Source organism: Pelodiscus sinensis, chromosome 4, assembly GCF_052426305.1.
Source record: "Pelodiscus sinensis isolate ZL-2025 chromosome 4, ASM5242630v1, whole genome shotgun sequence".
Lineage (NCBI taxonomy): Eukaryota > Metazoa > Chordata > Testudines > Trionychidae > Pelodiscus > Pelodiscus sinensis.
This window is the reverse complement of record NC_143055.1, coordinates 127654321-127672205: the sequence shown is the minus strand read 5'-3', so window position 1 is coordinate 127672205 and position 17885 is coordinate 127654321. Positions and strand designations below refer to the sequence as shown.

Genomic DNA, 17885 nt, shown 5'->3' with positions numbered 1-17885 from the left:
GTCTCGTTTAGCCAGACAGAGGGGCCTTGATGGCATATGCCACGTTATGGGACGTGCAGGTAGGGTTGCCAGGTGTCTGGTATTGGGGCCTTCTGTCCAGTGAAACAATTCAGAAAATACCATGTGAAATGTCCGGTATTTTCTGTTTTTCCTGGCTCTGGCGTCCGCTGGAACATGCGTAGCTCGGGCTGGCTAAGGTGGACGGGGAGGATGGAGCATCCTGGACAGACTTCAAAATGGCCACCTCAAAAGGGCAACTGTTTTTTTGGGGGGGTCAATAACTTTTCCCCTGGAGTACCGGGAATTAAAGGGCCCAGTCAGTTTCCTCCACACACACCTCCCCCCGCCCTTTTTTTTCCTCAACAGAATTTTTCCCCGATATGTGTGTGTGTGTGTTTTGGGGGGAGAAGGGTGTTCGGTATTTTTTGTTAAACTATCTGGCAACCCTATGTGCAGGTGTATGAGCCCCTGATGTGCTGGCTAATGTGGTTAGGCCCTGTGATGATGTCACTTGTATAGATGTGTGGACAGAATTGGCAGCAGGGTTTGTTGCAGGAATAGGTGTCTGGGTTAGCGCTTCTGTGGTGTGGTGTGTTGCTTCTGGTAAGTATTAGCTTTAGGCTGTCTGTAGGTAAGGACTAGCCTGTCTCTCAAGGTCTGAGAGAGTTAGGGATTGTTTTCCAAGATGGGTTGTAGATGGTCGATGACGCACTGGAGAGGTTCAAGCTGGGGCTGTACGTGATGACCAATGGCATTCTTTTATTTTCCTTGTTGTCCCTATCTTAAAGTAGGTAACTTCTGGGTATCCTCTTCTAATGCCCTGAAGTGTTCTTCATGGTTTCTCAAGGTGGTTTTAAAGTTCAGTTCCTGCCCCACTACCATATGTGAGAGAAATCTGTTCCTTGCCACCTTTTCAGTGGGGTGAGCTAAAAGCATTTTAAGGTACAAATGGTTCATGCTGGTATCCCTAATCTGTGTACAGGAAAACTGAAACAAAGGGAGAGCGTTTTATTTCAGAGTGATTTGTGATCTACGGTATTTGCTTGAGACACCTGATGGGGCCCTATATTCAGAAAGAGTTAAGCACTCGCTCCCTGCCAATCAAACCCCTCAAAGAGTGTCATTTTGGGCACCTGAGATTGCTAGTTTCTTTAAAAGACCTAGGCCTCTATGTTGCCCAAGGCCACACAGCTAATCTAGTGGCAGAGAGAGGGCTAAAAGCCCAGGTAGAGAATTCTTTCTAAGCTACTGGGCTGCTGGTGCACATATTTTACTAAATAACTATTTGTGAGGAAATATATAAAGGTACATGGGGGGAGAGGGAGAACAGCTTTTAAAATGAGACTATATGAAATACAATAAGAGATTAAAATGATGTAATAGGCTTTGCACAGTACGAATGAATTTCATTCTATAGCTTTATCACAAATCAGAATATACGGAAGGCAGATGTATTTTCTTTGGGAAAATAAAACCCATGAAATGCCTTAGTGTATAATCCAGAAGGTTTCCTTTCTTTTTGTAATTACAGACATAAAAAAATATCCCTCATCATTTTGTAAAACGATGCTAGCTGTTAAGTGTAAATATGAATGCACTAATGTTAAGCAATCATTATTTAAATGCCATTGTCTTGAGGATTATGTTGAATCTGTCCTCCAGAAAGAACATGCCCTTTGATGCCATTGTTATATTTATTTTTCTTATGAGAACTGTGAATTTGTTGAGGTACAGCTGCAGTCTGTGTCAGTGAACCACAACTCATCTTTAATTATGATTCCATGCCAAGGGAAACACACCAAGACACGGGGGTGTTCATTTCATTTAAAAAGGAGCAGCATGCTTCCCCATTCAGAAAAGTTTGGTTATTAAACCCGAAAGGCCTTGCTACTGACTGTTAGGAAGTCTTAAGTGACATGTTTTTTTCTGGCGGGGGGTGTCCCTCCCAAACATATTACACTATGCTTTCTCCGTTGTTAGAACCAGGACGTTGGGTTCTTGGTTATTTACATGGTGGGTCAGGGGGGTGTATGGTAAAGACCTCCTGGGAAGATGAGAAGATACAGGACTGATCCCTATCATTACAGATCTGATTGTCTGTCACTCATTGAAAACTTGTGGTCTTCTTTTGAACTCGATTTCAGACTTATTTTTATACCAGCCTCCAGGCTCTCCACTAATCCATCAGATTAGTTTATCCCCCACAGGGCCTAGCAGAAATAGAGGTGGGTTCAGAAACAGGTGCTAAAAATTGGAGGCTCAGAAAAACTCCTATGAAAAAAGTTTGGCACTGTTTGCCATTAGCAAAGAGCTTGAATAAGAGGGGATGTAACTTAAAATATACCTAATAATGAACAGTGCAAAAGTAGACAAGGGTGTTTCTAGCCACCCTGTCTCATAAGTCAAGTACAAGGAGACACTGGATAAAACTGAAAAATGGCAAATTCAAAAGTGATCACACGAAACACACAATTATCCTGTGTAGCTGAGGGATTTGTTATGTCGGTGACTAGAAAAAAGGGTACTGATGAGGCCAAGAGTTTAGCTGGATTCAAAAAAGGATTGGTCAATTGTTTGAGTAACAAGAATATCTAGAGCTATAATAGTAAACATAAAAAAGCTGAGCATTTGGCAGATCTTTATCCTCCTAGGCAATAGCAAACCTCTAACTGTTGGGGGTTAAGAGGAAACTTTCTTTGGGGACAAGTTTATACTACTGCAGGATTTCTTGCACCTTCCCTTGGAGTGGCAGGTCTGAGTCAGGAGGCAGAAACTGTTGGCTCTGAAGCTGATCCAGTCTGGCAATTCCTGTATCAGTAGTAGAGCATTTTTGAGCCAGGTCTGAGATACTTGTTCTGAATGCAAATGATGATAGCTAAGAGCTTGATCTTGAAAGATGCTGTAAACTCCATATGGTATGAAGATACTTAAAACTTCTGAGATCAGGCCCCTTCTGCCATGTGCACAAATTTGAAGATGGATTCTCTCTAAATATGTATATGTGCCAAAAACGCAGTTTAACATGCATGAGATTTCATAGTGAGGTGCTACAAGGCTTTTGGTTCCTATAAATTTGGAATGACTGTTAGGAGTATTTAGATCTCTGGAACATGTGGATGTGAGGGATTTAACCCTTGGAAGATTGTGGTGGAAGCAGGTGGAAAATTAGTCAGTTTGGGTATGTCTAAACTACAGCCCTTTGTCAAAAAAGGATGTAAATTAAGCAAATCGAAAATGCAAATGAAGCGGGGATTTAAATATCCCACGCTTCATTTGCATAATGGCATCCAAGTACTTTTTCAAAAAACCCTTTTTTGAAAGTGAAAATACCATCTAGATGCGGTTCTTTCGAAAAAAACCAACAACCCTCTGAAGAGTATGGGATCTTTCAAAAAAGGTTTTTTTCCCCAAAAGAACTGTGTCTAGATGGTGCTTTTCGAAAAACCCTTTTTTGAAAAAATGCTCGGACGCCATTATGCAAATGAAGTGCAGGATATTTAAATCCCTGCTTCATTTGCACTTTTGATTTGCCTAATTTATATCCCTCTTTCAACAGAGGGATGTAGTTTAGACATACCCTTTGTCAGTGTTTTAAAGACGTGCAGCAACTGAGATTGTGAATTTTCTGAGACACAATATGTGTTATTACTTAGATCCCTCACAAGCCCATTGTAATAATGCAATCTCAAAACGCAGATTTACTTTGAGATTGAGCTGTGTGTTATCATTTGAACATTTATTCCAAATAAAAATGAAACTATTGAATTCCACTGCCTCCAATTCATATTATAGTAATGGGGAAAAATACATAGATATGTAAGATTTTTACAAAGCCTATCAGAAATTCTTAAACAATTTCAGATTTTTTTTAAAATCTGCATTTCCTCCCCCCCCCCCCAATTCTTCATATGAATCTCTGAACTGATGCATTTTTATAAGCTTCTAAATGATGGAATTTGAGCTCATCTATCACTGATTTAGCAGCTTCTTTTGACCGGACTCAATATTAATGCAAGTCAGTGTAACGGGGGCAGGACCAGACCGAGCCATTCTGGCGCCCCGGGCAGACAGTTTAATTGCGCCCCGGGTTGAGGGAGGGCGCATGCGCGGCCCTGCCCCGCCCCAGCGTGTGGGGGAGGGCGCACGGAGCTGGTGATGGCAGGAGGCACATGCCTGGCCAGGCCCAGCCTGGCTACCGCCACTGGTGCGCAGCCCGGGACTGCCCGGGGTGGGTCGAGCTGGCCATGCAGGGCCCTGTGGCCGCGGGGGAAAGGTGCTGCTGGCTGGCGCTGCGTGGGTTAATGTACCCCCCCCCCCCGGGTGGCTGCTGGAGCTCGTGAGCCTCGTGTGTAGTGCCTGATAGCAGCTATAAGGGGCACTGTGTGCCCCTTTCAGCTGCCATCAGGCGCCCCCCATAGGTTGGGGCCCCAGGCAGCTGCCCGGCTAGCCCATGCCTTAATCCGGCCCTGAACGGGGGCCTCAGTCCTTATAAAAATTGTAACGATGTTTGCATTGTCACTGCAAAATAACTCTCCTATTGACATTATATTTGGTGTGTGGTGCCTTTGGGTTTGATGCAATGGGAGTGGCATTGTTCTGATACTGACAAGGGTGTGTGTGTAAAATAACCAGTTGGAGTCTATGTTCTATTGCTGAATTGGGTGTCCAAATCTTTATTAAAGTTTGGAATAGTTCCCTGTCCATGGATGAACCCAGACCCCTTTATCACCCAACTTGACCTTAGATTTTTCCTGCCCGCTGACTGTTTGATTCCTACTAAGGAGCTTCTGTGGCCAGCCCCCATCTTCTGTTCCTCATCATAACCCTCCTCTCACCCTTATTCCTTCCCACAAGCCCTCTTTCAAGGTAATTTGTAGGACCCAACTGGGCAAGGCAGCAGTACACAACATTTAAAGTCAAGTCACAAGGGCCTGTACAGCTGGGCCCCATCAACCCATGTATAAAGTTAAGTATGATTTATAGCCGCAGAACAGAAGTTTACATGGGATGGGCATGAACTAGGGTGGCATTTTGGAGGATTCCTTTGGTTGGAGATATGTAGTTCGGGCCTTGTTGAACAGGTGGATGGGACTCTAGAAGTAGCCTAAGCCTAAATCAAGGAGAGACACAGTGTGCAAGGGAGAGCTAGATGTACCAGGACAGGCAGGCTTACTTGACCACATCCCCCAAGCTACTGTACTTTGTCATCACAGCTTTGAAAAAGAAGTCAGTGATCTTTCCAAAGGACCTTGAAGCTGGCAACACATTTATTCTCTTCTCCCACATGAGCAACAGTTCACAGTCTTGTCACTTTGCAACTGTGTAAGACTTGGTGACTGTGAAATGAGTTGTGGATCTGTTGGGAAAAAGTGTGAGGATGAGAGAGAGCAGTGTAGAAATGGATACACAGGGCCACACGACAAACAGAAAGAGGAGGAAAGGAAAAATGGGAAGGAAAGTAGAGAGAAAACAAATCTGGGATGGAAGAGCGCGAGAGTGAGAGAACAAGCAAAAAAGAAAGACTGAAGCTAACGGGAAATGAAGTATCAAATAGGAAAGAATGACAGAGAAAAGAGCGGCAGCAAAACAGAAGAGAGAGTGCATACAGGAGTTAAGAAAAAAAAAGCAGAAGGAAAACGAGAAAAATATGGAAAATAAACACTAGAGGAAAAAGCACAAGGACAAAACATTTAGACTCTGGAATGCTACGGCTATTATTGTTAAATTTAATTTTAATATTCTTTAAACATTATTTTTGTCCCCATGTAATATAGTAATTAAGGGCCTAATCTTGTTTGTGTTCATTTCAATGGAAGTCCATGGAATACCACTGGGAGAAGCAGCAGTTTGCCTTGTCCCCCAAAACAAGCTTTGCAGTGATCTATCACACAGGGTCACAAAACCTCTCTCTAGAATTTGTCTGAGCAGCATGAGGGAGGGGAACCACGAGGCTACATCTGAGGTTGCAATGCTCAGAGAGCCGGCCCTGGTTCCCAGAGCCGGAGCCAAAGTGCCACTGCAGGCTGAGCACAATGCAGCCCACGTGAAAAATGTCTCAGAGTGGCCCTGAGTGGAGTCCCCAAAGTGAGTGGTGGTTGGGGAAGAAGAACAGACCACTGAATGGTCACTGCATCCTCTTCACACCAGCAGGTTGCCTGGGGAGGATCTGGGGATTGTTACATGGCAGGAAAACACTCCTCTTTGGTCTCTTTTGTATCCTGCGGATCAACCTGTGTTTACGATGGTCTTGGTTCCAACCAAGATCCTCTTCTGACTCTCACCAGTTTTACACCAGGGACTCTCCACTGAGTTCAATGTAGTTGTTTCTGATTTTCCCCTGTGTAAGTCGTAGGCGACTTTGGCCCAAGACTTCTTTCCCTTAATTATTTCTACTCGCTTTTAAATGGATGAATGCCAAATATTTGTTTTGTTTTTGGTTACATGCACATACTGGTATTCATTATTCGTCCCTCTGCTTCTATCTTTATCATAATCACCTCCATTATTAATAATAGCAATAGCCTGATAAAGCAGCAAGAAGCTCATCATGTACATTGCTATTTGCCTTTTGGATCCGTGCTAGGCATACATTGTGGTTTCTTGCAGTTATTTTAGGAACTGTAGTATAATGAATTATGGAATTAATACAGGATCAAAAGAGGTTTGCTTTCCATCTCAGAACTCAGTGCTGATTTCTGTTAGTAAGTGATCAGTTTTTAAGAACAGACTGGATTGTGACAAAGGATGCTCAGCTCACATCTTATTAGTACAAAGATTTTATTTAAAGTGAGACTTCAGCAGCTTGTTAAGTACAACTGCATATCAGAAACAAAACATTATTCTCAAATCAGATACACTGGGGTGAACATGAGGTCATTCTGTTGAATTGAATGCAGTAGATTTACTTCACATTTACACCAGTGTACCTAAGATCAGATTCTCAACTCAATTTATAATTTATTGTTACATGTAAAATATGTGCATATGATCAAAAGTGACTAGTGATGTTGGATGTCCAACTGGAGACATTTTTAGGGGGCCTGATTTACAGAAAGTAATCGCCCTCTGAAAAATCTGTCTCCTGTAAGTCATCTCAAATTGTGTGCTCAAATACTTAAAATTACTAGTTCCTCTTGGGGAGGAGGGAAAGAAGTTGAAGTCCAGTGGAAAAACAGTATATGATTTCTGTATTTAAAGACTACAGCATAGCACATGCATACAAAGAGGCTGAATCAAGTATCAGCAACTTATTTCTGGCATTTCCTAGCTTTTAAATATTTGGATTTGCAACCTTAACATTCTTTAAATTTTACTTTTTAATATCAATAGCAGAATATATTCCTTATACTACTCTAGGAACTTAGAGCATCTCTTTTCAGACAAAAACCCTGAATACTGTAAAAAATACACAAAGCAAGAACAAACCAACATTGCTAAGACACACAAGTTCAGTCTGTGTAGTAAATATTTACTAAACTTTGGTTTGTTAATTCCAGGCTATCATTCTTTGCTTGTCTGTCTGACCTGAATAAAACCACCTGAGAGCAAATGCCTAAATGCTCTTCCTAAAGATACCTCCTACACTCTCTCAAACAAAAACATGTTTGCTGTTACCACCTTATAACAAACAGCACCAAAAGGAATCTGAATTAATGAGTCCAGTTGCTGGCCTTTATTTGCCAACACTTTAATCAATCAGAAGCCAGTGGGGTTATATAGTGTGTGGCAATAATCACATTGACTTCAATGGGAGTGTGATTGAGTCCAACAATTCTTTCCTATGAGAAATTGCACTACTATGCTACAATGTGAGGTCATTGTGTACTAAAAAAGAACCCCCCCTCCTCCCACCATATATTGATACCAGAAGATTTACTCAATTTTTAGTTTTTGGAAAATAACGTTAAAATGTCCATGCTTCATTTGAATCATTGCTCTGGGATGGGGATGACGGGCTCAGTATACAAGCTGCCCTGGGGAGAGAGGACTGCTCCAGCTTTCTCACCATCACAGCAGCTTGGGGACAGGTGAGAAGCACCTCTCCATGACAGTTGCAACTTCAGTGGGCACAGGCACAGGAGGGGTACACGTCCCCTGGCTGGGGCAGATCCAGGTTCATCTGCCCCCCTGCGCTCCCCAGCCAGAGTGAGGAATGCAGCAAACTGTGCACTTTCTCCTCACTCCCTGACAATGGGGACAGCCAGCACTGTTCCTGTATGAATGGAGAGGGGAGAAGTTCAGCTCCCTTCCCCCGGTTCTCCCTACAGGGTGCTTGGGGGATGGGAGGCTGAGGGTTGGGGCAGTTCTGGGCTAGTGGGGGGATGCACCCCCAGCCAGCCCTTTTCACCTGCTTGGCGATTCTGTCTCTTTTCTGTTTTGCTTCTCATAAAACCATCCCATTCCAGGCACATCCCATTTTCCTGGCACAACAAAACTCTTATCTTGCTTTGTTAAGATAAGAGGAAGCTGAATACTTACGGTTTAGGAGTTCCTAAAGAGACAGATGGACAAACTTTCTCAAATATACAGTAGTATTCTAGCAAAACCAACAGTATGGCCACACAAAAATATGGTAATTAAACCAATTCCTCCAAATCCCATTCACTTTTAAGAGGCTGCTGGAGCAGGAGATATTCATTCCACACACACAAGAAGGGAAAAGCAGGCAGCTTTCAGTTGTATTTAGGTAAGGTTCAATATTTATTTAAAAAATACAGTTGTTAACAGAGTTTTGTTTTCAGCAAACTTGTTTTTGCTTCCTTTGGGTTAGATTTGTCCAAGAAAGGGAGCACCAAGGTGGGGGAATCAGAACACCCCTCATTTCAGTGGGACCACGTGTGCAAAATGAGCAAGGGATTCAGTCTCTGCCTCACAGGATTAAATATCTACATCAGCCATGTATTTGGGGTACTTGAAATAAAGTCCCTAGAATTCAACACTGGCAGAGGATGAGTGCCTCCTGCTTTGATAATAAATAACTAGAATTTGCCCGGACATTTATTTTCTGTAAGTACCAGCAGGAGACCATTATCCTATGACAGCGTTCTGTTCCATTGACATTATCCCTTACGTATATTTACAGATGGAGGTGCTGCCGCTAGTTTTGCAGTCTCTGCTAAGAAAACATTTTTTCTCTTCATATCAAAAGTGGCACCTCACTAAAAGAAAAAGCCATTTGAGAGTTAGGTCCTGTTGTGCCATTGAAAATGTATTAAGTTTTTATTATTTATTGACCACTGGAGAGTGGCCTGGCTGGTGTACAAATAAATATAAGGAGAGTCCCTACCCCCAGAGATAAGCTAAACTCTCATCCTGGAATCAGATCCATATGGAGAGACCTTTGTGTCTGTATGGTGCTCTACCGAATCAGTGCCCGAAATGTTAAAACAAGGGCTGGTGGCTAATTGTTATTACACTTAAGTACTATACTAATGCCAGGATTAAGTATTTCTATTACAGTAGTAGGGATAGGCTCCAGACAAGAGTGGGGGCTCATTGTGTCAGGTGCTGTACAAACAAATGGTAAAAAAACATTCCTGTCTCAAACTTACATGTGAAACAGACAAAGGCTAGGAGGGCAGAATGAGGTGAAGTGATTGCCCAAGGTCACTTGTCTCCTGCACTGGTTTAGCCACTGGATTATGCTGCCCCATTGTAAGAGCTCAATTTTTTTTAAAAAATGCTGCAGTATTCTGCCCTAATTCCTAAGCCACTGGGCAACTGCTTGCTTAGGTCCCAGTCCTGTTTTTTCCACGGGCAGTAGCACACTTCTCTGACGTCCGTGGGACCAGGATCCTATCCTAAGTGACTGCACTACCGACTCACTTGCCCCGTGGGAGCTGCTGGATCCCGGGAGAGAGAGCTTGCTGCCTTCCCCCGCCCCGGCTCTGCGTCCCTAGTTTGGATCCAAGCTCAGACAAAAGGCCAGCCTGTAAACTCCTGCGGAATGGAGACGGGGATCAGGTTGCTCGCTCTCCCACGTGACTCGCTGCCAATTCCTTGAAGCCCCGGGTCCATTTTCACACCGAGGGGGGGAGTGAGAGTGGAGGAGCCTTCTCCTTTAAGCGGGGCATCCCGGCTCCGGGTTTGGCATTTTCTGCAGGCACGTGGCTTTGGGCTCTCTGGCTTTCTCCCTGGAAGGTTCTTTTGTCTTTGCAAAGGGCCCTTTCTGATGCGCCCCCCGGACACATGGCAGGAGCTGCTGGGGAAAGCGAACACGCTGTAAAGCAAGCGAGTGTGCAGGGGAGGGGGAGCACTTTGCACCCCCCCTAGCAGCAGCGCCCTTTTCATGCTTCTGCTTCGTTCTCGCCAGCCCAGCGGGAGTCTGCAGGCGAACGCGGCTGGGCGCAGAAAGTTTCCGACGAGCCTCGCCGAGCGGATTTGCCTACCGGGCTGGTGGCTTGGAAGCGGGGTGCACTAGAGCCCCCCCCCCCCCACGCGCAGCCCTGGGAAGCGGAGACTCGGATTTGCAGCCAGAGCTGTGGCTCTGCCTCCCCCCCCCCAGCTGGGGGCAACCGGGAAGTTTGCAAAGGGACAACGTGGAGCACTAGGCGGAGCGTCTTTCTCCCACGCGTGTCCGTGAGCCACGCGGCGGCGGAGCCCCTTTGACTCCCTCCGCGTGGCGTGCCGCGGGGAGTGGCGGAGCCTGCCCCACGCGGGACGGCGGAAGGCAGGGGGCTTCCCGCCATGCAGGGCCGGGCAGCAGCGCTGCGGGCGGCGCTCCTGTGCGCCGGCCTGATCGCAGCCGTGCCCCCGCCGGCGGCAGGTGAGTCCTGACGGGCGCCCCCCGGCGCGGGTGCAGCAGCAGCAGCAGGACACGGCGCCTCCCGGCCGGGGAGGGAGCCCCACGAGGCGGGGCGCGCTGCAGGGTGCGGGCGCCCGAAGCCCGGGGAGCCGGGGGGGGGGGGGGGTGCGCGCTGCCAGCCCCCGGGGCTCATTCATGATTCAGCCGGCTGCACGCGGGGAGAACCCGAGCCCGGGAGCCGCTGTGGGGCGCCAGAGGCGGGAGCTGGAGGGGGTGCCCGCGTGGGAAACTCCCCCCCTGACCTGAGTGGGGGGAGGGGGATTGGTGCTGTTTGCTGCTCTGCCCCCCCCCCCCGTCTGCCTTACAGCAGGGTGGGTGTGCTGCCCCCCATGACACCCCTCTGCCTGGTCTGGTTCTCTCCCCAAAGCTTGTCCCCCCTGCCCCACAGCAGTCATTACCTCAGTGGTTCTGGTCCACAGCCCCTGGGGGTGCAGCAGCTCCTCGAGATACTTGCCTGGTTTTGCCACAGGCTCCAGAGAAAGCCCTGGGGAAGTGCATGCAAACTCAGATTTCACACGCACACTGCTGTGCGCACACTGCTGTACATACTTTGTGCGCTGAGATGTGAGGAGGATGGTGATCGTTCCATTAATTGGATAGTCCTGTGGTACCAGGGAGAGAGGCATGTTTCAGCAATAATGGACTGGGGCACTTGCGTATTTTCCTGGCTGATTTTGTAAGGTAGTCGTCTTTAAGGGAGGTGACACTTTTGCAGGACAAATCAGACCCCTGCACAGGGTAGGCTAGTCTGGAAAGTTGAGAGCCACTGCCTGGTCTCCCCCATCCTGTGTCTCTCACACAATAGGGGGCAGTCTTGCACTGGCAGGTCCATGGAGGATTTTTTTTTTGAAAGCTACTCAATGACTGGGAGTAGGGGTGTAAAATCCCAGTTAATCAGTTAACTGGTTAAACATAACCTTTAACCAGTAAACTGAGTAAATGGGGCAAGCCTGTCCTGCCAAGGCCAGGGCTTTTCTGGTGGGGCTGGAGCGTCCCTGGCCCATGGTGGGTAGGGGATTGCTCCAGTTAATTGTTCATAGCCCTAACGGGAAGCACACCCTAGCTGAGCTGGATACCTATACTGCCATGTAGAATAGTGATAGAAATGTAGCCGTGTTAGTCTGGGGTAGCTTTGTCCTGCATTTTGCTTATACTGCCATGGTGCTTTTGAACGTCCTACCCTCCCTGACCAATTAGGCCCTGTCCATCTCTGTGACTCTCCCTGAGCTGGCACCTTTGTTCTCAACCCATCTTCCGCCCTTTGAAAACCCCAACACTCAGATTACCCTCTCAGCTGCCATGTCTCATCCTAGCTCTTGATCCAGAAATAAATAATAACAAGCTGAAAATGCACCAGCTGCTTTTCAGTTATTGAAGAATAGGTGGGGGAAATGTCAAGTCCAGGCGGTTTTCACATGCTGTGCAGTGTGTGTTGTCACTGCTTTGAGCAGCAGGAATTTACATGCTTCTTTTGCAAGTGGATTTGCCACTGGTTTCTAGAGGGAATGCCCTGTGTAAAGGGGTATGTTCCCTGCTTTTTGCCTCATCTGCAGGTTAGGATTCTTCCCCGGCCCTGCCTTCATCGATGTGGAAGTGGAACGGAGGAGCTACCAGTTATCTAGTAGTGCGATCATATTCCATAGCTGCCTTTCCCATGGTGTGACCCCTTTCGCATGCCACTTTGCACAGCATTACTGCCCTTTTGATCTCTTCCCTGCCATGCAGTGGAGGGGGGAAGCAGATAACCTTACATATGTGAAATTTGGCAGTTACCATTCCTTTAGGAACCAGGACTCTGACTTGATTAACATTTAAATCATAGTGACTCATTAACTTAAGCTTTATTGAATTTAACACGCTCAGGGTTCTTCTTCAGTAATAAGTTACATCAGTCAATACATGATCAAAATCTCCCAAGTCACTTAGGAGCCCGTATTCCATTGAATGTTCCCAAGACTCAGTCCCCTTAGGCGCTTTTAAAATCATGACCCGGAAGCAATAGGTATCAAGAAGTTGGTCCATAACAATAATTTTATTATTTATTTTAAAATATTTTTACCCCACCTCTCTATTTAAAATATTTGAGGCGGCTTACAAAATTTTAAAATACTACAAGTTGAACCTCTCTAATCTGGAACTCTTGGGCCTGACTGGTTCTGAACGAGAGAATTTTCTGGATCACGGGAGGTCAATATTGTCTAGCAGCATTACCAACACTTCCACTGCTTACTGGGCTCTCAGAGGACATGTAGGGGTAAATTAGAGCTAAATAACAGCACAGAACACTGAGAGCTAGGACTGGTGGCCCTAACCAAACTTTATGGTACTGCGGGGAAACTTGGCCACATGCATGAAAAGTGGACATCCAGCTAACTAAAATCATGCTGGACAAGGGATGTTTCTGGAGGAGAGAGTTCTGGATTAGAGAGGTTCAACCTGTACTAGTTAATAATAGGTGTGAGTGTGTTAGTTGAAGAGCATCATTGTCAGGTGTGAAATCAAGTAATCCAAATAATGTGTGGGTAGAAATTAAGAGTGAAGCACCTTTCTTACAACAGCAGTCTTGATAGAGCACAGTGTAAATATCCCTCTGTTTAGGGAATCCAGCATGCATCTGACAATTAAGTTGGGTTTCCCCACTCCAAGCTGGTTCAGTATGTGAACAGGAATGCATTTCCTGGAGGTGCAGGGAGGTACTTTCCTTTCATGTGTGTTGGGTTTAGTAGAAGATTATTTATCTGAAAAACTATTTGCTAACTTGGAAATACAGGCAAATCTCTTACGGATATCCGCTTTATATCTGCGGATCATTTTGGCAGATTGCAGATGGATACATAGTGGGGATATGTGGATGGTTAAGCAGTTAATCAATAAGTGTCACCCTTAATGGGTGATGCTTACTGGTTCTGGTAAACCATTAAGTAGTGGGGGCTGGAGCAGCTCTCTGCCTGCTGTGGGCACTGGGCTGCTCCAGCCCTGCAGGAGGTTCACTGCAGAGATGGGCTGCTGCAGTTGTTGCGAGCAGCTTCTGTCCATCGGGATCACATATGCCCCATAGGCAGGGGCTGCTCTGACCAGGATGGCACACCCTCTGCCTCTGGTGTGCAGACTCCTCCAGCCTGGCCTCAGCAAGGGGGGAAGGGGGAATCCAGCCCAGTGGGGCTGAACCAGCCCCTCTACCTGTGCCCCCTTTAATTGAACTGGTGAAACCTAATGTTTAACTGGTTAAACAAGTAAATAGGATTTTACATCCCTAAGCAGATCCAAATTTTGTACCCGTGCAGGGTGCTAAGTATCAGGGAGTACACTCAGCACTGGGTTGAGGGCAGGACAGTTCAGTAGTAGGAAAGCTAGCAAAAATGTAGCTAGAATGTGTTTTCAAACATACGTGTGTCAAGTCCTATGCAGTACAGGATGAACACTAGTGTTTGAAGAGGACTGTCTCTCATTACAGTGGATTACTCATTTTTAAAGTTACAAACTAACATGGCCACCTCTCTGAGACTTTTATCATCTCTCAGAGTCTCTGTTTTTCCTCCCACCCCACGTCTGCTTAAGTTGTAATTTGTATGGGGCAGGAACTCTCTCTCTCTCTCTGTGTTCATATGGTGCCTAACACACTGGGGGCACTGATCTTGATTGTGTCCTGTAGATTGAGAGGTATGAGATATTAATTCATAAGAACGGCCACACTGGGTCAGACTAAAAGTCCATCTAGCGCAGTGTCCTGTCATCCATTTCCAGACCCTAACAAAAGAGACTAGTGACACCATTCCTACCCATCCTGGCAAATAAGTATTGATGGACCTAATCTCCATGAATTTATCTAGCTCATTTTTGAACCTTCTTAAAGTCCTGGCATTCACAATATCCTTTGGCAAGGAGTTCCACAGGTTGACTGTGTGCTTTGTGAAGAAAAACTTCTTTTTGTTTGTTTTAAACTTGCTGCCTATGAATTTAATTTGGTGACCCCTACTTCTTTGTTTTAAATGGTCACTAGCTTTTTTTTTCAGATCATTAAACTCTCAATAATACGTAACTTTGGTACACTTATTTACAGTACTTAAAAGGCTCCACTTTTTTATAGCTCTTTTTAAAAATTAAGTTTACAGATGGTAAATCAAGAAGATAAGCCAGCATAATAACCTTACTACAGGGTTAAAATGGTTTGAGTTTTGACTAGTGATATCTGAAGGCAATACCTGACATTATAGAGTCTTGCATAAAATCTAGAGATCAGAGTGGACTTTAAGGGGTGAAGCTGTCATCACTGGTCTCTTCAATTTAAAAAAAATAAATAAGTGAGATGAAAATGGCAGAGTAAGGAGAAAAAACAGGTGCAGGAAAGTCTCTCTTCCTCTTGGTGGTGAGTGTTTATATATAACAAAACCATTAAAAACAGGCAAACTAGAAAAAAACTGCCTGGGTCTGGCTGTCTGTTACAGTAATGCCTATATAATGCCACTGTGGCTCGGCAAAAGGGCTGTAACAGAAGTAAGTTGTAAATGGAATCTCGTAATCCACGCTCATTGCCAGAGTGGTGTGCAGAGATCTGGATGTAACTGAGCATCAAATCCAGTGTGTTGAGGTAGAGTCCAATCCCATGTCCTCTGGGTGAGGGAATCTGCCCCAACCATTCTCTCCAGTCTGAATCCAAAGTCGTAATCCTTAGGTCCTGACCCATTTTTCATTGATATCAGTGGAAACACAGCCGCCAGCTGACTTTAGTGGAAATTTGACTGGACTCTTATGACCTCTCCTCTGACCAAAGGAAAATAATCCAAGATCAGATTGTGCCTCTGCAATCTGTTACACCTGGGCTAAACACTAATTCAATAGCTAACTTTTCAACAATCGCTTTAATGTAGAGCCAAACTGTCTTGTACAATTTTGCTTCATCTGTTTTTAAAGGCATCCTCTCTACCAGACATCCAAGTTCTGTTAGTTCCGTGGGTGGTCCCTTAAGACAGCTGTCACTGCATTCTTTTTTTCTTTTGTAATTTCGTCTCATGTCTTTAGTAGCCAGATGCATGTAACTGCTTGAAGAGGACTGTCTCCCAGAAAAATCAGTAAAAGAGCTGTCATTCAACTCATTCGTGGTTTCATTCCCGTCCCTTTTTTTGACTTATTGAGACAGGCACAGTTTCACACATTCTCACCAATCATTTCCTTCGATAAACTTTCTCTTTCATTATTGTCGGTGTCAATGTTGGGCAGTAGGGTATTAACAATGAGTGAATGATGTTATACATCAAATTTTTGGGTGTGCGTGCTATTTAGAATAACTACTTTTGAAGTGTCTATCACTTTTCAGTGTGATCAAGAAAGTCTAGGTATAGAGAAATATCAATGAGAAAACACCAAAGAAATGTATGAAATTATGCCATTTGGGTCGAATTCCAGATAGGCATGATTTCAGTGGGAGTCACATGGACAGATCTGTAGGCAGAATGTGACCTTTTGTAATTCCAATAAGAACTGGCATTCAAGCGAACTTTTAAAGTCATAACATTTTTGCTGTGTTTATATATATATTTATTTATTTGTATATTTTTACTGTGCCTTTAGTTTATTTCAATGGGAGTCAAGCATGGATTCCTTGCTGTTTTTCCACCAATCCAAGGATATATTCTGGCTTTAAGCGTAAGATCTTTCTTATTAAGACAGAATTAGAATCTTGCCATCACATAGCTTTTTAGTGACACTGGAATAACAGAATAAACAATCCCTTTAATTCATAATGGACCAAATCTTGGAAGTCCTTATTCATGCAGAACATCCATTTAAGTTAACAGGAAGTTTGCCTAAGTATGGATCGCAGTATCTGATCCTGTTAAGAACATAGCTGTTCTGATTCACTAAGCAGTAAGACTAGGATAAGAAAGGACAATTGCAGCAAAGGAATCGCAGGACTATTTGTCGTGGTTTTTAAGTTTTTTTTTTTTTTTTTACTGGGGGCAATCCATTCTGAATACGATAAGAGGGGGTTCTTAGAACAGCACAACTTTTTACATTTATTTATTTATTTGTTTTTGGTCTATCAGTGAAATGATTTCACTCCATCTCAGAGTACCTGCAGTTCCAGTTTCAAGGCAAATGGGACAATGAATATTGGAGAGAGAGTGAGAAATTAATCTGTACGCAGAGCTCTTGATTACATAAAAAGCCACAAACATAAATGTGCCCATTCTCGTTTTCCTCATAGTCTTTTCAGTGTGCTGAAAACAGCTTGAGAGGCTGTCTATTCTCCCTACTTTTTGCACTGGGTATATGCCTTGGTGTGCACTAGATCGAGAATGCAGATACTCCCAACTAATCACACAGATTCTGTCCTTTATTTTATTCCATATACTAGCAGGCTCTTCTCCTGCTTTTCTTGATTACTGTTTCTGCACTTGATCCCTGGATGAGAAATCAGAAAAGTAGTTTCCCTGCAAAACTAGGGCTCATGACGTTTTATCAGTGGTCTGGTAGGTGTGTAGCTGAAACATGTGCACACCCCTTTTTGGAGGTCAGCTGATAGTCCTTCTCAGATGACTTCCACTGTAAGTGGAAGGCAGCTGGGGTGAAAGTGATCATGAAATCATAGAATTCATGATTCTAAGGAATGGTAAAAGGGAGAACAGCAAAATAGAGACAGTGGATTTCAGGAAGGCAGATTTTTGTAAACTCAGAGAGCTGGTAGGTAAGATTCCATGGGAAGCAAGGCTGAGAGGAAAAACAACTGGAGACAGTTGTGAGTTTTTCAAAGGGACATTATTAAGGGCCCAAAAGCAAACTATTCCACTGCCTAGGAAAGATAGAAAGTATGGCAAAATACCAACTTGGCTTAATCAGGAGATCTTGCATGATCTCAAAATTTAAAAAAAGGAGTCCTATAAAAAGTAGAAACTAGGTCAGATTACAGAGGAGGAATATAAGCAAACAATGCAGGTATGCAGGGGCAAGATTAGAAAGGCAAAAGCCCAAAACAAGCTCCAACTAGTAGCTAGAGACATAAAGGGAGACAAGAAGACATTCTACAAAGATATAAGAAGCAAGAGGAAGACCGGGGACAGGGTAGGCCCCTTGGTCAGCCAAG

At 44.6% G+C, this 17885-nt stretch overlaps 1 protein-coding gene across 2 annotated transcripts in view; it reads left to right on the top strand.

Annotated features, from left to right (window-relative positions):
• Positions 1-10196: 10196 nt before the first annotated feature.
• FRAS1 (Fraser extracellular matrix complex subunit 1) overlaps positions 10197-17885 on the top strand; it is a 294040-nt gene continuing 286351 nt past the window's right edge. For both annotated transcript variants that reach the window (XM_075929458.2, XM_014578940.4), the window contains exon 1: positions 10197-10765. In XM_075929458.2, the coding sequence (XP_075785573.2) occupies positions 10687-10765 (79 nt within the window). In that variant the 5' untranslated portion in view covers positions 10197-10686. The remainder of the gene's footprint in view (positions 10766-17885) is intronic.